Source organism: Eleutherodactylus coqui, chromosome 12 (genome assembly GCF_035609145.1).
Source record: "Eleutherodactylus coqui strain aEleCoq1 chromosome 12, aEleCoq1.hap1, whole genome shotgun sequence".
In the NCBI taxonomy this organism is placed as follows: domain Eukaryota; kingdom Metazoa; phylum Chordata; class Amphibia; order Anura; family Eleutherodactylidae; genus Eleutherodactylus; species Eleutherodactylus coqui.
In genome coordinates, this window is record NC_089848.1 from 124644203 (window position 1) to 124664830 (window position 20628).

Consider the following 20628-nt stretch of genomic DNA (forward strand, 5'->3'; position numbering starts at 1 on the left):
CACATTAGTCAGCATTGAACAATTTGCTCCTCCATATCATAGTCTAGCGGACTGCATTCTATTAGGGTTTAAGGCGATTGCGCCTGCCCTATCGCGATTGTGCCTGTGTCAACTGTGCCTGCTCTGCAGCATATCAGGTATTGCATTTTTTGGCTTTTTTCAGTGAATGACACTCTGAACCCGGGTGGTGAGTTCAATGGAAGTGTTTAAACAAAGGCTGGACAAGTATCTGTCTGGGATGATTTAGTGATCCTGCGCTGAGCAGGGGGTTGGACCCGATGACCCTGGAGGTCCCTTCCAACTCTACCATTCTATGATTATATGATTAAGATGTTGTAATTATTAACTGGCCAGATTAAATCACTGATATGTAATCTTATACATCAGTCACTCTGATACTAGCAATATAAAATATCACATATTGTTACACTGCAGTTTCAATGCTCACAATATATCCATACACAGCATGCATGTAGCCTTGGCCCAACACACACTGGTGTATTATGTGATATCACTGTGTGAAGTGTGCCTGTTTTTTTATACAAATGTATACAGCATCCATCAAACTCCATAATATACCTGTCTTCAGTAAGCTCCCTCTAGTGGTGGCTGCAGGAAGCCAGAAAACTATCTTCACACTGTAAAGTGATGTAAAGCAGGTGATCAGGACACTGTACAAGTTGCTGGTAATGATCTTTGGTATATGTGATATTCACATCTTATAAATTCTTATACAGGACGGACAGTGGGCAGACATGACGTGCGAGAAAACGTTTCCATATATTTGCAAAAGAAAACTGCTGCCAAATGATCAAAAGGAAGTTATCAATCTGAACCCTGGATGTGATGAGGTAACGTAAACATTATGTGGGTGACTTATCTAGTAAAAACAGACATAAAAAGCTGCAAGTCTAGATTGTGAATTTTTTTTGAACTTTTTGCCATGTGAGCCTGTGCATGCAACTTTCACATAAAAGTGTCATAGTTTTAAACACCCGTCTTAATACATTTCACTCTATGTGGGGAAAGAGGTTCTTTTGTAAGGACAACCTGTCCATGTACCTATTAGAGCATATGGGCATGATAGAGTGAGATCCCTGAAAAAGAATGCATCTCCCATTGATGCCTAATAATTAGAGATGAGCGAGCACCAAAATGCTCGGGTGCTCGTTACTCGGGACGAAATTTTCGCGATGCTCGAGGGTTCGTTTCGAGTAACGAACCCCATTGAAGTCAATAGGCGACCCGAGCATTTTTGTATATCGCTGATGCTCGCTAAGGTTTCCATTTGTGAAAATCTGGGCAATTCAAGAAAGTGATGGGAACGACACAGCAACGGATAGGGCAGGCGAGGGGCTACATGTTGGGCTGCATCTCAAGTTCCCAGGTCCCACTATTAAGCTACAATAGCGGCAAGAGTGCCCCCCCTCCCAACAATTTTTACTTCTGAAAAGCCCTCATTAGCATGGCATACCTTAGCTAAGCACCACACTACCTCCAACAAAGCACAATCACTGCCTGCATGACACTCCGCTGCCACTTCTCCTGGGTTACATGCTGCCCAACCCCCCCCCTCCCCCGCACGACCCAGTGTCCACAGCGCACACCAAAGTGTCCCTGCGCAGCCTTCAGCTGCCCTCATGCCACACCACCCTCATGTCTATTTATAAGTGCGTCTGCCATGAGGAGGAACCGCAGGCACACACTGCAGAGGGTTGGCACGGCTAGGCAACGACCCTCTTTAAAAGGGGCGGGGCGATAGCCCACAATGCTGTACAGAAGCAATGAGAAATATAATCCTGTGCCACCGCCATCAGGAGCTGCACACATGGGCATAGCAATGGGGAATCTATGTGCCACACACTATTCATTCTGTCAAGGTGTCTGCATGCCCCAATCAGACCGCGATTTTTTATAAATAGTCACAGGCAGGTACAACTCCGCTATGGGAATTCCGTGTGCACCCACAGCATGGGTGGCTCCCTGGAACCCACCGGCTGGACATAAATGTATCCCATTGCAGTGCCCTGGACAGCAGAGCTAACGTCAGATTAAATGCAGGTGGGCTTCGGCCCACACTGCATGCCCCAGTCAGACTGGGGTTCTTTATAAGTAGACACAGGCAGGTACAACTCCCTATTGTGAAGTCCATGTGGACCGATAGCATGGGAGGGTCCCAGGAAGCCACAGGCGGTACATAAATAAATCCCATTGCATTGCCCAGCACAGCTGAGGTAATGTCATGTTTAATGCAGGTGGGCTTCGGCCCACACTGCATGCCCCAGTCAGACTGGGGTTCTTTAGAAGTGGACACATGCAGTAACAACTCCGTGTGGACCGACAGCATGGGTGGCTCCCTGGAACCCACCGACAGTATATAAATATATCCTATTGGAGTGCCCAGCACAGCTGAGGTAATGTCATGTTTAATGCAGGTGGGCTTCGGCCCACACTGCATGCCCCAGTCAGACTGGGGTTCTTTAAAAGTAGACACAGGCAGGTACAACTCCCTATTGTGAAGTCCGTGTGGACCGATAGCATGGGAGGGTCCCAGGAAGCCACCGGCGGTACATAAATAAATCCCATTGCATTGCCCAGCACAGCTGAGGTAATGTCATGTTTAATGCAGGTGGGCTTCGGCCCACACTGCATGCCCCAGTCAGACTGGGGTTCTTTAGAAGTGGACACATACAGTAACAACTCCGTGTGGACCGACAGCATGGGTGGCTCCCTGGAACCCACCGACAGTACATAAATATATCCTATTGGAGTGCCCAGCACAGCTGAGGTAATGTCATGTTTAATGCAGGTGGGCTTCGGCCCACACTGCATGCCCCAGTCAGACTGGGGTTCTTTAGAAGTGGACACATGCAGTTACAACTCCGTGTGGACCGACAGCATGGGTGGGTGCCAGGAAGCCATCGGCGGTACATAAATGCATCCCATTGCAGTGCCCAGCACAGCTGATGTAACGTCAGCTTTAATGCAGGTGGGCAAAAAATTTATTGGATTACACTGTAGGCGAGGGCCCCAAAAAATTGGTGTACCAACAGTACTAATGTACGTCAGAAAAATTGCCCATGCCCAACCAAGAGGGCAGGCGAAACCCATTAATCGCTTTGGTTAATGTGGCTTAATTTGTTACTAGGCCTGGAGGCAGCCCAGTTAAAATAAAAATTGGTTCAGGTGCAAGTTTCAACGCTTTAATGAGCATTGAAATGTATAAAAATTGTTTACAAAAATTATATGACTGAGCCTTGTGGGCCTAAGAAAAATTGCCCATTCGGCGTGATTACATGAGGTTTCAGGAGGAGGAGCAGGAGGAGGAGGATGAATACTATACACAGATTGATGAAGCTAAAAGGTCCACGTTTTGGATGGGGATAGAGAACACTGCCTCCATCCGCGGGTGCAGCCTACGTATTGCTTACGTATCGCTGTTGTCCGCTGGTGCAGAAGAGAAGTCTGGGGAAATTCAGGCTTTGTTCATCTTGATGAGTGTAAGCCTGTCGGCACTGTCGGTTGACAGGCGGGTATGCTTATCTGTGATGATTCCCACAGCCGCACTAAACACCCTCTCTGACAAGACGCTAGCCGCAGGACAAGCAAGCACCTCCAGGGCAAACAGCGCGAGTTCAGACCACGTGTCCAGCTTCGACACCCAGTAGTTGTAGGGGGCAGAGGCGTCACGGAGGACGGTCGTGCAATCGGCTACGTACTCCCTCACCATCCTTTTACAGTGCTCCCGCCGACTCAGCCTTGACTGGGGAGCGGTGACAGTCTTGCTGGGGAGCCAGAAAGCTGTCAAGGGCCTTAGAGAGTGTTCCCCTGCCTGTGCTGTACATGCTGCCTGATCTCCGCTCCTCCCCTGCTACCTGGCCCTCGGAAATGCGCCTTCGGCCACTAGTGCTGTCGGATGGGAATTTTACCATCAGTTTGTCCGCCAGGGTCCTGGGGTATAGCATCACTCTCGAACCCCTTTCCTCTTCGGGTATGAGAGTGGAAAGGTTCTCCTTATACCGTGGGTCGAGCAGTGTGTACACCCAGTAATCCGTAGTGGCCAGAATGCGTGTAACGCGAGGGTCACGAGAAAGGCATCCTAACATAAAGTCAGCCATATGTGCCAGGGTACCTGTACGCAACACATGGCTATCCTCACTAGGAAGATTACTTTCAGGATCCTCCTCCTCCTCCTCCTCAGGCCATACACGCTGAAAGGATGACAGGCAAACAGCATGGGTACCCTCAGCAGTGGGCCAAGCTGTCTCTTCCCCCTCCTCCTCATCCTCCTCATGCTCCTCCTCCTCCTCAACGCGCTGATATATAGACATGAGGGTGCTCTGACTATCCTGCGACATACTGTCTTCCCCCGGCTCTGTTTACGAGCGCAAAGCGTCTGCCTTTATGCTTTGCAGGGAACTTCTCAAGAAGCATAGCAGAGGAATGGTGACGCTAATGATTGCAGCATCGCCGCTCACCATCTGGGTAGACTCCTCAAAGTTTCCAAGGACCTGGCAGATGTCTGCCAACCAGGCCCACTCTTCTGTAAAGAATTGAGGAGGCTGACTCCCACTGCGCTGCCCATGTTGGAGTTGCTATTCCACTATAGCTCTACGCTGCTCATAGAGCCTGGCCAACATGTGGAGCGTAGAGTTCCACCGTGTGGGCACATCGCACAGCAGTCGGTGCACTGGCAGATTAAACCGATGTTGCAGGGTGCGCAGGGTGGCAGCGTCCATGTGGGACTTGCGGAAATGTGCGCAGAGCCGGCGCACCTTTCCGAGCAGGTCTGACAAGAGTGGGTAGCTTATCAGAAAGCGCTGAACCACTAAATTAAAGACGTGGGCCAGGCATGGCACGTGCGTGAGGCTGCCGAGCTGCAGAGCCGCCACAAGGTTACGGCCGTTGTCACACACGACCATGCCCGGTTGGAGGCTCAGCGGCACAAGCCAGTGGTCGGTCTGCTCTGTCAGACCCTGCAGCAGTTCGTGGGCCATGTGCATCTTCTCTACTAAGCTGAGTAGTTTCAGCACGGCCTGCTGACGCTTACCCACCGCTGTGCTGCCGTGCCGCGCGACACCGACTGCTGGCGACGTCCTGCTGCTGACACATCTTGATTGCGAGACAGACGTTGCGTAGGAGGAGGAGGAGGGTGGTTTAGTGGAGGAAGCATACACTGCCGCAGATACCACCACCGAGCTGGGGCCCGCAATTCTGGGGGTGGGTAGGACGTGAGCGGTCCCAGGCTCTGACTCTGTCCTAGCCTCCACTAAATTCACCCAATGTGCCGTCAGGGAGATATAGTGGCCCTGCCCGCCTGTGCTTGTCCACGTGTCCGTTGTTAAGTGGACCTTGGCAGTAACCGCGTTGGTGAGGGCGCGTACAATGTTGCGGGAGACGTGGTTTGCAGGGCTGGGATGGCACATCGGGAAAAGTAGTGGCGACTGGGAACTGAGTAGCGCGGGGCCGCAGCCGCCATCATACCTTTGAAAGCCTCCGTTTCCACAACCCTATACGGCAGCATCTCCAGGCTGATAAATTTGGCTATGTGCACGTTTAACGCTTGAGCGTGCGGGTGCGTGGCGGCGTACTTGCGCTTGTGCTCCAACACTTGTGGTAGCGATGGCTGGACGGTGCGCTGAGAGACATTGGTGGATGGGGCCGAGGTCAGCGGAGTTGAGGGTGTGGGTGCAGGCCAGGAGACGGTAGTGCCTGTGTCCTGAAAGGGGGGTTGGATCTCAGTGGCAGGTTGGGGCACAGGGGGAGAGGCAGCGGTGCAAACCGAAGGCGGTGAACGGCCTTCGTCCCACCTTGTGGGGTGCTTGGCCATCATATGTCTGCGCATGCTGGTGGTGGTGGCTCCCCAGCTGATCTTGGCGCGACAAAGGTTGCACACCACTGTTCGTCGGTCATCTGCACTCTCAGTGAAAAACTGCCAGACCTTTGAGCACCTCGGCCTCTGCAGGGTGGCATGGCGCGAGGCGGCGCTTTGGGAAACAGTTGGTGGATTATTCGGTCTGGCCCTGCCTCTCCCCCGGGCCACCGCACTGCCTCTTCCAACCTGCCCTGCTGCTGCACTTGCCTCCCCCTTTGAAGACCTGTCCTCAGTAGGCGTAGCAAACCAGGTGGGGTCAGTCACCTCATTGTCCTGCTGCTCTTCCTCCGAATCCTCTGTGCGCTCCTCCCTCGGACTTACTCCAATTACTACTGCCTGATTGATAAACAACTGTGTCTCATCGTCATCGTCCTCCTCACCCACTGAAAGGTCTTGAGACAGTTGCCGGAAGTCCCCAGCCTCATCCCCCGGACCCCGGGAACTTTCCAAAGCTTGGGCATCGGTCACGACAAACTCCTCCAGTGGGAGAGGATTCGGAACCATTGCTGCCCATTCTGGGCAGGGGCCCGAGAACAGTTCCTGGGAGTCTGCCTGCTCCTCAGAATGTGTCATTGTAATGGAGTGAGGAGGCTGGGAGGAAGGAGGAGCAGCAGCCAGAGGATTCAGAGTTGCAGCACTGGACGGCGTAGAAGTCTGGGTGGTCGATAGATTGCTGGATGCACTTGCTGCCATCCACGACAGGACCTGCTCACACTGCTCATTTTCTAATAAAGGTCTCGTGCGTGGACCCATTAATTGTGAGATGAATGTGGGGACACCAGAAACGTGCTTCTCTCCTAATCCCGCAGCAGTCGGCTGCGATACACCTGGATCAGGAGCTCGGCCTGTGCCCACACCCTGACTTGGGCCTCCGCGTCCTCGCCCGCATCCACGTCCTCTAGGCCTACCCCTACCCCTCAGCATGCTGTATTACCAGTAGTGCAGAAACAGAACGCTGTAATTAAATGTGCCGCTTATTGGCCTGTGGTTGGAGGCTGACTTCCCTTACGGAACACACAGCAGAGCCAGGAAACAATTTTGCGCACGCCTGTAGTGAGACGTAGGTGCGTATGACTGAGCTAGTGGAATTCACAGCGCAGAAGCAGTCAAGTGGCCAAAGGCCAGTAGTAGGCCTTAAAGGGGTTGTCCCGCGATAGCAAGTGGGGTTATACACTTCTGTATGGCCATATTAATGCACTTTGTAATATACATCGTGCATAAAATATGAGCCATACAGAAGTTATTCACTTACCTGCTCCGTTGCTGGCGTCCCCGTTGCCATGGTGCCGTCTAACTTCAGCGTCTAATCGCCGGATTAGACGCGCTTGCGCAGATGGGTCTTTCCTCTTCGGCTCCCTCTGGCATCATCGGCGTTTTGGCTCCGCCCCTTGTACGCGTCATCGCGTAGCTCCGCCCCCGTCACATGTGCCGATTCCAGCCAACCAGTACAATGACTGCAGACTGAGGACGCCATGCTCTGCACGCCTGATATATAAAAAAAAAATTGTGCAACACTGCTAAAAGCAGCCTCAACAGTACTGCACATGGTCATATGTGGCCCTAAGAAGGACCGTTGGGGTTCTTGAAACCTAAAATCACTCCTAACACTCTCCCTGTAGCAGCTCCGGCATCAGCAGCACTTTCCCTGATCTCTGTCAGAATGCATCTGTGGCGAGCCGCGGGAGGGGCCGATTTATATACTCGGGTGACACCTGATCTCGCCAGCCACTCACTGCAGGGGGGTGGTATAGGGCTTGAACGTCGCAGGGGGAAGTTGTAATGCCTTCCCTGTCTTTCTATTGGCCAGAAAAGCGCGCTAACGTCTCAGAGATGAAAGTGAAAGTAACTCGAACATCGCGTGGTGCTCGCCTCTAGTAACGAGCATCTCGAACACGCTGATACTCGAACGAGTATCAAGCACGGCCGAGTATGTTCGCTCATCTCTATTTATAATCATGCATTAGATGGTTAGCCAGACTCTTTTTTTTTTTTATGGGTTTCAACAATCTCAATGTAGTTTCAAAGAATTCTTATACTATATACCTAATTTGGTGCTGTTCCTTTTCCAGTAGTTCCCAGGGTTCCGTACTGCCTTCTGCTCTTCTTGCGGCACAATGACATATCAGCCAATATACATGACCAGTCAATTGCTCGCTGCAAGGAGTGGCTTTTGCTATGTGCATATAGGCATCCTTCAAGTCTAATGAGGTCATGTGATCTGCTGGCTGCAGGTTGCTTAGAATTGATTTTATAGTTTCCATTTGTTACTTCCTCTTTTGTATGAAGTGGTATAAAAATCTCACCCTCCAATGGACTTTTGGATCAGGAAAATTGGAGAATAGATTCCACATCTTCTGTTCTGCTGCGGCACGTCTGCTGGTGCTCCTTTGGCTGTGTATTCTGTGATAGACCTTCCCAGTACTTGTCTTTCTGTAGGCAACAGACCAGTGTGCACAAATCAGCTCACAGGAGGGAATGAGAATTCTATAGTGTAATCAACCAGAACTACAAGGGGGTGCTGATCAGCATTGAGCCTTACCCAGAAAAAAATCATCTAGGAAGCTAAAACTGCCCCACTTTTCTACATATTGCCCCAGGATGTCAACACACTTGGCACATCTCTACTGCAGATTTTAAGTCCCTGCAAATAGAATTCTTCCGACCGCTCATTTGCAGCATTAGTTGCCTTCCAAACACTCCAAACTGTTGTCGCTTTAGGCGGTTTTTGGGATTAGGGAATAGATGGTAGTCAGATAGAGCCAGGTCAGACAAATAGTTTTGATGGGACATCAGTTGAAAACCTAAGGAGGTCATTTTTGCAATACTGGCACCTGCAGTGTGTGACTGGGGAATTGTCACACAACAGGATGACACCTTTTGGAGAGATTTCCTCAATGTCTTTCCTTAATATTTTGCCTCCGCTTTGTCAATACTGAACAGTAATATGTTACATTGATGCTTGAACCACCCTTTGGGACATAGTCCACGAGCAGAACTCCCTTCTTATTTCAAAAAATGGTTGCCATTTGCATTTGTGCTAACCCTTGCAGATGGAACTTCTTTGGCCTGCGGGAACCACTGTGCCTCCATTCCTTAGACTGTTCCTTTGTTTCTGGATCATAACAGCAGATCCATGTCTCATCACCAGTTACTAGTTTGTCATTTCTTGCAAAATACTCAAACAGCCACCGATGTCTCCACACATCTCCTCTTCTGTTTGGTTCTCAAAAGTTTCAGGATCCACTTGGCTGTAAGCTTTCTCATTCCTACGTCCTTGTGGATAATGGCACCAACTCTCTCATGTGATATAAAATTTATTCTTCGAGGAACGGAGTTTCATTGGATACCTGCATCACATGACCTAGCTGTATATAACCATTCTACAGTTGAGCAAAGGGCAGAGAAGCTGCATCATGTTTATATGCCAATATAACATGTGGTCTATTGGTAATAAGGATTGCTATTCTACAGAGGACATATTGCTGCTGTATTAGAAGCTTGTATACCAGCAGAGATCTTTAAAAAGGGTTTTACTGGAGGAAGTTGAAAAAGTTGCTGCATAACATTTATATGCCTATACAAAACATGGTCTGTACATTGGGAGAGGGTATATTTCTGCTACTGTCAACATATATAGCAGCAAAGCAGACAGACCAAATAAGCTTTGGCATAGGGAATATTGCAGTGCTTTGTTTCTGGCCTCAGACGTCATTCAAAGTCACCAGCCTGGCCATTATGAATTATTTGCAGACCTTACACAGCTAACAGTGGGATTTGGGGAATTCAGCTCTGCTTCGCCAAACAGGGACAGCTCACAATAGATACAAGCTATACTCTGTGGCCTTCTGTTCTCACATTTCGTGCCTTTCAGGGATTGCGGTTTATTTAGTTGTCGGTTCTTGTCTTATTAATATAAAACAAAAGTGGGTAACAACAAATACACACATTACGTGTCAGCGGCCTCAAATGTTATTCAAAGTCACCAGTCCTGCCGCTATGAATTTCTTGCAGGCCTTAAACAGCTAGTAGTGGTTTTCTGCAAACTGTAAAGTTAGCTGAAAAGGTGAACCCAAAAAAATGCTAAATAAAAAAAGCAAAAAAAAAGATGAAGAAAGCAATGGGTAACGGGATGTGTCCGTGGTGGAGGTGATAGAGAATGGGCCAAGTTCAAGCAGCTCCCACTGAAGCAACAGCTCCATGTTCTGCAGGAGGTGGGGCAAGCCTACTGCTATTCCTTGGAAGTGGTTCTGCCTATGCATTTACACCAGTTGGCCATGAACACCCACGTTCTACTTCACCCAGTGCCCAATTCCACCCACCCTCTGAAGCAGTCCACATGGATCAGTCTGAGTAGCTGTTTGATCATTCAGCGTCATAGATGTCAATCGGGCAGTCCAAACAACTAGAGGGAGAAGACCAAGACATTGAATGCACTAATGCCCAACCATTTGTTACCTCCATAGAGGTCAGCTTTCCATAGGCAATGCAGCTCAAATGTCTTCTTTTCAAGACTGCTTTCCTTCCTGCAGACTCTTTCTCTCTTGAGTATACAGCTGACATGTTTCAAGATATAGTATATCTTGACTTTAAGGGTGCCTACCCACTTGCGATTTTTTTTTTTCCTTTGCGTTTTGCGTTTTTTCTGAAGAGCAATTAGGATAGAATGTGTTCTTGTCCACTTGCATTTTTTTTTTCGGTCCGTTGCAATTTTTAACATAGGAACTGTCAGTTGCATATGTGTCCTTATTTTTCTCTCAATGCACCCATGAATGTCAATGGAAATTAACGGAAAAGCCGCGAAAAAGCCACGAAAAATGTGCGGAAAACGCTGCGTTTTTCACGCACGAAAATCGCAAACGCCAGTGGGTAGGCGCCCTAACTAAGCATTTGACAAAGAATCTCATACCATCCTTATTTTTAAAAAAATAAATAAATCTGGGATTGACAAGGAGACTGTTAGGTGGATTCACAACTGGCTGAGTGATCGTACTCAAAGAGTGGTCATAAATGGCTCCAGATCCAATTGGAAGAATGTGTCAAGTAGCGTATCACAAGGCTCTGTCCTGGCCCAGAGAGAGAGAGAGGATTCAAAAAGATCTAGAAAAGCTTGCCCAGTGGGCGGCGACTAACAGAATGGTATTTAACAAGGAGAAATGCAAAGTCCTACATCTGGGCAAGAAAATGAAAAAAGCACATACAGAATGGGAGGAATTGGGCTAAGCAGCAGCACATGTGAAAAAGACTTGGGTATACTGTAACACCCCAAATGAACTTACCGTAGGTATGGCCGGAGGTCTAAACTTTGTCACGGTGACGCCACACTCTATTTGGACCCTCCGGACGATGATGACGCAGAAATAACGGAGACCAGTCCAGCTTAGTTTAGCAATCTGAGAGTGAGCAGATTTACTAACTTTGGAACTTTTTAATAACAGGTTAATTTTACAATCTTTAGGAAAGGTATTTACAACAAATATTGAAGAATGCAGCATTATTGATTCACTGATACTCTATCTTCAACGCTCTCTTATATTACCGAAGATTTGATTTATCAGACAGTTTTCTCCACTATTGAATTCCGATGAACAATTGAATTAGATTTAACTGTAGTATTAGATGAGGCAGAGAAAAAAGTGTGTGTGTGTATATATATATATATATATATATATATATATATATAAATCCGGTCTTGAGCTTCACTGGGTAGCTATAACTCACTGTTTAGGTGAAGCTAGACCTCTGAGAGGATCTTCTGGATTCTCTGCTGTAGATGCCAAGGGAGCGGGTTTGATTACCACACTCGACCTTGGGAACGATAACTGATGAAGTACTCCTCCTTGCCGACTGCGGTAACTGCAACCTCTCCTCACTCGCTCCTGGCTCAGTCTAACTAACTGCTCTGCGTCACTTCCTTTTATAACCTCTCCCTCTCCCGCACTCTTGCATAGGGACTTCTATGTTTGCTTCCCACCCTTGGGCTCTGCACCAGCAAGATTAAACCAGACTGTCAGTCAATGGAAGGCTAGCTGACACCAGAGTTGAGCTCTTTGACTAGAGCAAAAGGGGAGACACAGGGTCTCTCCTACAGACGTCACCTTGCGGATGCAAAGACGGCATTCAGACAGGTGAAACAGGACAAGTGTACCATGAGTGGTCTGCTGGGCCACTACAATACTAATAGATCAAAGACTGAACATGAGTAAACCGTGTGATGCAGCAGCAAAAGGAGCAATATTTTAAATTGAAAGACTTATCTTATTCATACCCTTATTAATAGAAGTACCATCTAGATATGAGGTTGTAGTGAGTCTCCAGAAGATTGGCGTTCAGAGTGCTTCCATGGCCCCAGCGAACAACTGCCTGAGGGCGAAAGAGGATTTCATGCCTCTTTCCCAGGTTTTTGTAGTATTTCTCCTCTATTTCTCTTTTCGCCACATAAATCTTGCAGAAAAAGCGCATACTTAATTTAAGAGGGGGCGGTTTGAATAAGAAATTATAAAGATATGTAGGAAGCGAGAGAGTCGAGGGAAGCTGATTTTCAATGTGGTTTTTAATCTGAAGGGATTTAACCCTGTAAGGACGCGGACCTTTTTTTTTCCATTTTCGGTTTCCTTCCCCGCCCCCCCCCCCCCTTTTAAAAAAATCATTACTCTTTTATTTATCCATCAACACAGCTGTCAGAGGGCTTGTTTTTTGCGGGATGATCGGTGTTTTTCAGTGGTACTATGTATCACACCATATAATGTACTGAAAATCTTTTTAAAATTCTAAGTATAGTAACTTGGAACGAAACAAAATTCCACCATCTTTGCGTCTTGTTACTACAGTGTACCGACTGCTACAAAAATGTCCTGATAACTTTATTCTGAAGGTCAGTAGGATTACTAAAATACCCATTTCATATAGTTTTTTCTTCTCTGTACTTTTTTTCAAAGATATTACATTTTTTTAAATTATTTTCGGCCGCCATCCTCTGACAACCATAACTTTGTACTTTTCCGTCAATCTAGTTGTGCGTATTAGAGTACATACGACATTTTGATAGCTTTTTAGTACATTTTTTCTTGGAGACGGGGTGACCAAAAAAGTGCAATTCTGGCATTCTTTCTTTTTTTCCTCACGACGTTCACCGTGCGGAGTAAATATCGCATTACTTTGCTAGATGGGACTTTTATTGACGCATCAATACCAAATATGTTGTTTTATTATTTAGATTCTTTTATTCTAAATATGGCAAAAGATACTTTTAAAAATTTAATTACCTCTTATTTTTTCAATAATATTGATTCCCAAATAGGGGAGGGTGATCTTATCCCATGGATAATGGAACTCCATTTTTATAGCATCATTGCGGTGGGAGGGAATGTTAATATTTAGGATTTGAGACTTAGGGCTTATGTCCATTTTACACATATGGAGCTCTTTCTCTCTGCTGGCAGAGAGCCATCAGAGACCGCGTATCGGCTGAGTATGCACTGCGCATGTCCGGAAATCTGACGTCATGGACATGCGCACTGATGGTTTTGTTTTTTTTCAAATTTCCTGCTGTGTTCAAAGTGGGGCTGCATTTTGAAGCACTGCCCTCTCGCAATGCCGTGTGTAGGGGTAGTGTTTCAATTTGGAGCCCATAGAAGGGCTCTTTAACACACACTGCCATATGAAACCACTGTATGTATGGAACAATGAAAGTCCATTGACTTCCCTTGCCTCCATTCACTGCATATTACGCACACATGATACACAGTGAAAAAATACCCGTGGACATTAGCCCTTAGTGAAATTGACCCTATAATATGACACCCGACCAAAGACTTTCACTACAGCTGAAACTGCGCGCAAGGACCTGGGGGGATGAAAAAGTAGGAAAATGTCATCAGCGAATAGTCCCAATTTATGCTGTCTGAGTGCTTTCCCCCTGATATTCATATCTATGCGCACAGTCTCAGCCAAAGGCTCCATAATTAAACTAAAAAGAATGGTCGAAACGGGACAATCCTGACGAGTGCCATCAGTGATATTAAAGGGATTTGAAAGAATTCTATTTGCTAAACTTTATCCGAGGGTAGGGAGTGCGAGGCCTGGATTGCTTTTAGAATCTTCTCCCTGACGAAGAGACTAGTGTTTAGGTCTCGATTCTCAGCAGAGTTTTTTGGGCTTTTTTAGCTTCCTTAGTGAGGCTAGGTGACGTCACCCCCAGCCCGCAGTATCTGTTTGCAGCCGCTACCGTTGGGAGAGCCTGCAATTCACACGTGTGCTCTGTGCTTTTTCTTTACTACTGGTTATTGCCTTCTCCTCCCGTTCTCCACTTGCTGCTGCTGGGTTAGTATTTTTTACATTGATATATTGTTGTTTTTTACCTTCACTGTCACTTTTTTCTTGTATTTTTTAATATTGCGGTATTGCCTTTTTGTACTCCATCCTGTTTTCATCAAGTTTAGCGCACCGTTTGTACATTATTGCCTTTGCTTTTAGAATCTTGCCAGAAAATCCAAATTTTTGTAGTGCAGAGTAGGCGTAGCCCTAATGGATCCTGTTAATTGCCTTCTCTGCATCCAGTGTCAGAAGCAAAGAAGGCATTCCGAGCCCCCCAATCCTTCTGGTACCGTCCGAGACCTGTCGGCCTCCCACAAAGCCAACCTGATCCCCATGAGTTAATGAGGGTATTATTGGGAAAAGTCAGTCAGCCAGAATCTTTGCATAAAGTTTGGTGTCGCTGTTTAAGGGCTCCCGCACACTTGCATTTTTTTCATGCTGCATTTTTTTAATGCGATTGTCAATGGGACTTTCTAATGTTAAAAACGCATCGCACAAAAATTTCAGAGCACAAACTTGCTATGCTTTTTTAACATTAGAAAGTCCTATTGACAATGGCGTAAAAAAAAAAAGAAACGCAGCGTTAAAAAAACCCAAGTGTGTGGGAGCCCTAAAAGAGATATGGGTTGAAAATTTGCTGGGGTAAAGGTGGGCTTCCCTGGTTTAGGAATCATCGCTATGGGGGTTTGTAACATTTCAGCTGGTATGGACCCCTGGAACATTGCTGTATTAAAGACTTTCATTATCTGTGTGGCTGGGGAAAAGCTGAAATTTTGATAGTCCTCATTTGAGTAACCACCCGGGCCGGGGATTTATTTCTCTTTGATTTCTTCATTATATCTGTAATTTCTTTTACTGTGGGTTCATTTATACTCTCTAGTTAAGTTCTACGTATAGAGCGAAGGCTTCTGCTAGATAGAAATAACCCTAGCATCGTCCCTAAAATTATAGAGCTTTTTGTAATTTATTGTTGGCCACATAATATTTTGCCTTTAAATATTTAATAGAGATGAGCGAGCACCAAAATGCTCGGGTGCTCGTTACTCGGAACGAAATTACCGCAATGCTCGAGGGTTCGTTTCGAGTAACGAACCCCATTGAAGTCAATGGGCGACCCGAGCATTTTTGTATTTCGCCGATGCTCGCTAAGGTTTTCATGTGTGAAAATCTGGGCAATTCAAGAAAGTGATGGGAACGACACAGTGACAGATAGGGCAGGCGAGGGGCTACATGTTGGGCTGCATCTCAAGTTCCCAGATCCCACTATTAAGCCACAATAGCGGCAAGAGTGCCCCCCCCCCCCACTGTCAGCGTAAAGATCGTTCTCCTCTGCCATAGCTGTAACAGCTGTAGCAGAGAAGAACGATGTTTGCCCATTGAATTCAATGGAGCCGGCAATACAGCAGGTTCCACTGAATGCAACGGGCTGCCGGCGATCGCAGGATGAATTGTCGGGAAGGGGTTAAATATATAACCCCTTCCCAGCAATTCATCCAGAAATGTGTTACAATAAAAATATATACCGGCGTATAAGGCGACGGGGCGTATAAGACGACCCCCCCAACTGTCACCTTATACGCCGGCAATACAGTGGAGCAAAGTATAAAAATCATTCCTTACTTCTTCAGACGATCTGCGGTGCTGCTGCAGGCTGTCGCTCCCTCCTGGTCCACGGCAGAGTATTGCTTTCTGGACGCCCGGCTTGAAATCCCCGCCTCCAGAAACACAACCAATCACAGCCATTCAATGACATCATTGTCATTGGCTGTGATTGGCTGAAGGCACGTGTGTTTCTGGAGGCAGGGATTTAAAGCCTTTCGTAGAGAAAGCAATAGTCTGCCGGGAACCAGGAAGAAGCAAGAGCCTGCAAACACCAGGAGGGAGTGACAGCCTGCAGGAGCGCCGCAGATCGTCTGAAGAAGTGAGTAATGATTTTTATTCTTTGCTCCACTGTATTGCCGGCGTATAAGGTGACAGTTGGGGGGTCGTCTTATACGCCGGTATATATTTTTATTGTAACACATTTCTGGATGAATTGCAGGGAAGGGGGTTATATATTTAACCCCTTCCCGACCATTCATCCTGCGATCGCCGGCAGCCCATTGCATTCAGTGGAACCTGCTGTATTGCCGGTTCCATTGAATTCAATGGGCAAACATCGTTCATCTCTGCCACAGCTGTTACAGCTGTGGCAGAGAAGAAGGATTTGTCTTCTATATGTTCTCAATGGGGTCGGCGCTGCTGCCGCCGGCCCCATTGAGCGCATATAGAGAAGATTTATGGCCTTAAGAAGGACCGTTGGGGTTCTTGAAACCTAAAATACTCCTAACACACTCCCTATAGCAGCTTCAACACAATAGCGCTTTCCCTGAACTAATGTCAGAATGCATCCATAGCGAGCCGCGGGAGGGGCAGATTTCAATACTCGGGTGACACCTAATCTCCCCAGCCACTCACAGCAGGGGGGTGGTATAGGGCTTGAACGTTGCAGGGGGAAGTTGTAATGCCTTCCCTGTCTTTCTATTGGCCAGAAAAGTGCGCAAATTTCTCAGGGAAGAAAGTTAAAGTAACCCGAACATCGCGTGGTACTCGTTACGAATAACGAGCATCCCGAGCACCCTAATATTCGCCCGAGCATCAAGCTCGGACGAGTACGTTCGCTCATCTCTAATATTTAACTTGTTTGTGATCTTCTACCAACATCATATCTCTAGGTTTGTGCCTAGCTTTAAACAGTTCTGAGTGTAAGGATGAAGAGAGCCATTGGTTTCATTATCAGGCGTCTTCACTCAGTCGTGCATTGCAGAAAAATCTATCCCTAGTGGGTAGGAGCCCTAAGTCTACCATTCTATGATTCTGTGTCACACACAACCTCTGGAATGGTCTTCAGCCTCAACCAAGATGGTGTTTACCATATTGCAGACAGAAAGTCACTGCTATGGCAGCCGCTGTTAGAAGACAGCATTTGCCAGACTCCATTGCTTGTGCTATGATTATATGCAGTGTTCTGGGGTACTGCTGTGTTGTAGCGAACATGAGGAACAGGGGAAGTTGAGGCTCTTGATCCTAACTAGCAGGGAACATGTAGAATGGTGTCTAGCTACAACTATCTGTCCTTCCCCCTCCCAGGACAGAAAGAAAAACACATAGTGGTGTAGTAGCCCAACGGGTACTACAGAACACTCACGGTACACTTGTCCTGTCTCACCTGTCTGGATGCCGTCCTTGGATCCAGAAGGTGCCGTCTATGGGAGAGACCTTGTGTCTCCCCTTCTGCTCTAAGCATAGAGCTCAATCTTGATGTCAGCTGGCCTCTCATTGGCTGACAGTTAGGTTTAATCTTACTGGTGCAGAGCCCAAGGGTGGGAAGGAGATAAACAAGCCCCTATGCAAGAGTGCGGTTAAGAGAGAGGCTATAAAAGGAAGAGACACAGAGCAGTTAGGCAGACCCAGTCAGGAGTGAGTGAGGAGAGATTGCAGTCTCCATAGTTGGCGAAGAGGAGTATTCCACCAGTTATCGTCTCCCAAGGTACAGTGGGGTGATCTAACCCGCTCCCTTGACATCTACAGCAGAGAACACAGAAGATCCTTTCAGAGGTCCATCTTCATCTAACAATGAGTTATAGCCAGGATTAGCCATACAGCCACTTGTCTCTCTGCTTCATCAAATCCTACAGTTTAATCCAACGCAATTGTTCATCTGAATTCAATACTGAGGAAATTGTCTATTAAATCAAATCTTCAGGAATATAAGAGAGCGTTGAAGTTAGAGTATCATCAAATCAATATTACTGCATTCTTGAATATCTGTTATAAATACGTTTTCTAAGGATTGTAGAGTTAACCCATTGTTGCAAAGTTCCAAAGTTAGTAAATCTGCTCACTCTCAGATTGCTAAACTAAACTGGACTGGTCTCTGTTATTTCTGCGTCATCATCATCCGGAGTGTCCAACTAGAGTGTGGCGTCACTGTGACAAAGTTTAGGCCTTCGGCCATACCTACAGTAAGTTCATTTGTTGCGTTACAGTGGTGTAGTAGTAATGCCCTTATATACCCCGGGCATGGGGCAGGGCCTTTTCAATTACTTGAGTATTTCATCAAAACTTCCATCTGAACTCACAGTACACGGGTGACGTAAGGGAAACCCCCTCTTACATAATGTGTTGCAAAGTAGTGGCATACATAAAAAAGAGGGGTTTTCATAGCAGAAATAAAAATGGCCCCCTTATTTAGGTGCTAAATGCTTCTCACCCAGGACAGGGGGGTCTGGTGTTTGTTTTCCGCTCCACTTCCTTCCCATAACCCTTAATACATTTTCCAATATTCTTATTTTCAAACAATTCAGTTCTTCTGTAGAAGTGATGTCCTATATTGGATCCCAGCACCAAGTAGAAAAGAGGGTGGAGTCAATCATTCCTGGGCCCCTTTCTCCATGGTCCCAGAGCAGCCACATGGTCTTCCCCCTTTGTTACATACACACTTACTGCAGAGGAAATTCACAGTCCGAGGGGTTTTCCCTGCATTCAGTAATTCCTATTCATAAGCAGTTGAATTAAAACACAAGGTCATCAAATGTTACTAACCTGATTTATTGTCCCTTTATGCATCGCCAGGGTTGGAGGAGACGTGGCTACTACTGCTATCTAATAGGTAAATCACTTGGGACATTTGCAGAAGCGAACAACACATGTAATCAGAATGGAGCCTTCCTGCTGACTGTTGATGACAGGTAATAATAATAATAAGCTTTATTTATATAGCGCCTAGTTTTCATTGTGGCAGAAGAATCAATCATTTCTTATAAGAACGTTCCACTGGGTTGATTCTTTTGTGACTTATAAAATATAACTTTTATTAATAAAAAAAAAAAAAAAAAACTCGGTTAGACCGGGCTTACAAACAAACACATAGAAATGTAGCGCCAACATATTCTGCCGCTCTTACAAAACAGGGCGGCACGGTGCCGTGGAGAGCTTTGTGGATGAAGGTAGTGAGTTTTAATTGAATTCTATATTTGACGGGCAGCCAGTGCAGTGACCGGCACAGGGCAGAGGCATCCGAGTAGCATCTGGACAGGAAGATGAGCCTGGCTGCCACATTCAGGATGGATTGGAGAGGGTAGAGTCTGGTGCGGGGAAGGACGATCAGCAGCGAGTTGCAGTAATTGATCTGAGAGTGGATGAGGGCAACAGTGAGCTTTTTTAGCATGTCCATGGTGAGATAGGGGTAGATTCTTGCAATGTTCTTTAGATGCACATAATACGTTCAGGTGAGAGATTGGAGGTAGGGGGTAAAGGAGAGATTGGAGTCGAGTATAACCCCCAAGACACCTGGCGTGCTGTCTGGGAGTTATAGTGGTGCCACACACTGAGATGGAGATGTCAGGATGAGGTCGGTTAATAGAGGGTGGAAACGTGAGTAGGTCAGTTTTTAAAAGGTTCAGTTTTAGGAAGAGAGAGGACATAATTTTAGAGACAGCGGACAGACCGTCGGTGGCATTCTGGAAGAATGTTGTTATGATGTCATGGGAGGAGGTGTTTAACTGGGTGTCATCAGCGTAGAGGTGGTATTGAAAGCCCAAACTCCCGATGCTTTGTCCAATAGGGGATGTGTAGATGGAGAAGAGGGGGGTGGGGTTGGCAGAGGACTGAGCCCTGAAAGACCTCAACAACAAGGGGAAGAGGAGATGTGGAGCCTGCAAAGGAGACACTAAAGGAGTGGTCAGATAGGTAGCAGGAGAACCAGGAGAGAAGGCTGTCCTTTAGTCCAATGGAGCGAAGAATACTGAGGTGGAGTTGGTGGTCAACAGTGTCAAATGCTGCAGAGAGATCGAGGGGATCAGTAGGGAGCAGTCACCCTTCGATTTGGCCGTTAGGAGGTCATTTGACACTTTAGTCAGGGCGATTTCTGTCGAGTGTAGAGGGTGTAAGCCAGACTGTAGGGGGTCAAGAAGAGAGTTCTCTGATAGATAGCTTATAAGGTGTGAGTAAACCAGACATTCTAGGTCAGTAGTTGGCAGCATCAGTCGAGTTAAGAGTTGGTTTCTTTAGCAGCGGGGACATGATAACATGTTTGAATGAGGTAGGAAAAATGCCAGAGGTCAGAGAGAGGTTGAAAAAAGTGGTGAAGTGGGTGATGACAACCAGGGAGAGGGATCGGAGGAGGTGTGAGGGGAGAGGGTTGCTAACGCAGGTGGTAGGGTGAGCAGAGGAAATCAATCTGGAGTCGTCTTCCTCTGTCGTTGGTCTAAGTGCAGAGAGTGAGCAGGAGCTAGATGCAGTACTGATGAGACTGTGGTCAGAACTAGTCTATAAGTACACAGGAAGCTCATATCACTCTAGTATACAAAGAAAACAAAGACCCTGAGTCCAGTGGGAGCTATCGCCCCATATCGTTGATAAATTTTGATATGAAGCTATGGGCTAAGATACTAACTAAG

General features: G+C 46.9%; 1 protein-coding gene across 1 annotated transcript in view; it reads left to right on the forward strand.

Moving 5' to 3' along the window:
* LOC136587231 (macrophage mannose receptor 1-like) overlaps nt 1-20628 on the forward strand; it is a 327799-nt gene that overhangs the window by 169 nt on the left and 307002 nt on the right. The window contains exons 2-3 of the mRNA XM_066585788.1: nt 738-851; nt 18803-18918. Coding sequence (XP_066441885.1) covers nt 756-851; nt 18803-18918 — 212 coding nt within the window. The 5' untranslated portion in view covers nt 738-755. The remainder of the gene's footprint in view (nt 1-737; nt 852-18802; nt 18919-20628) is intronic.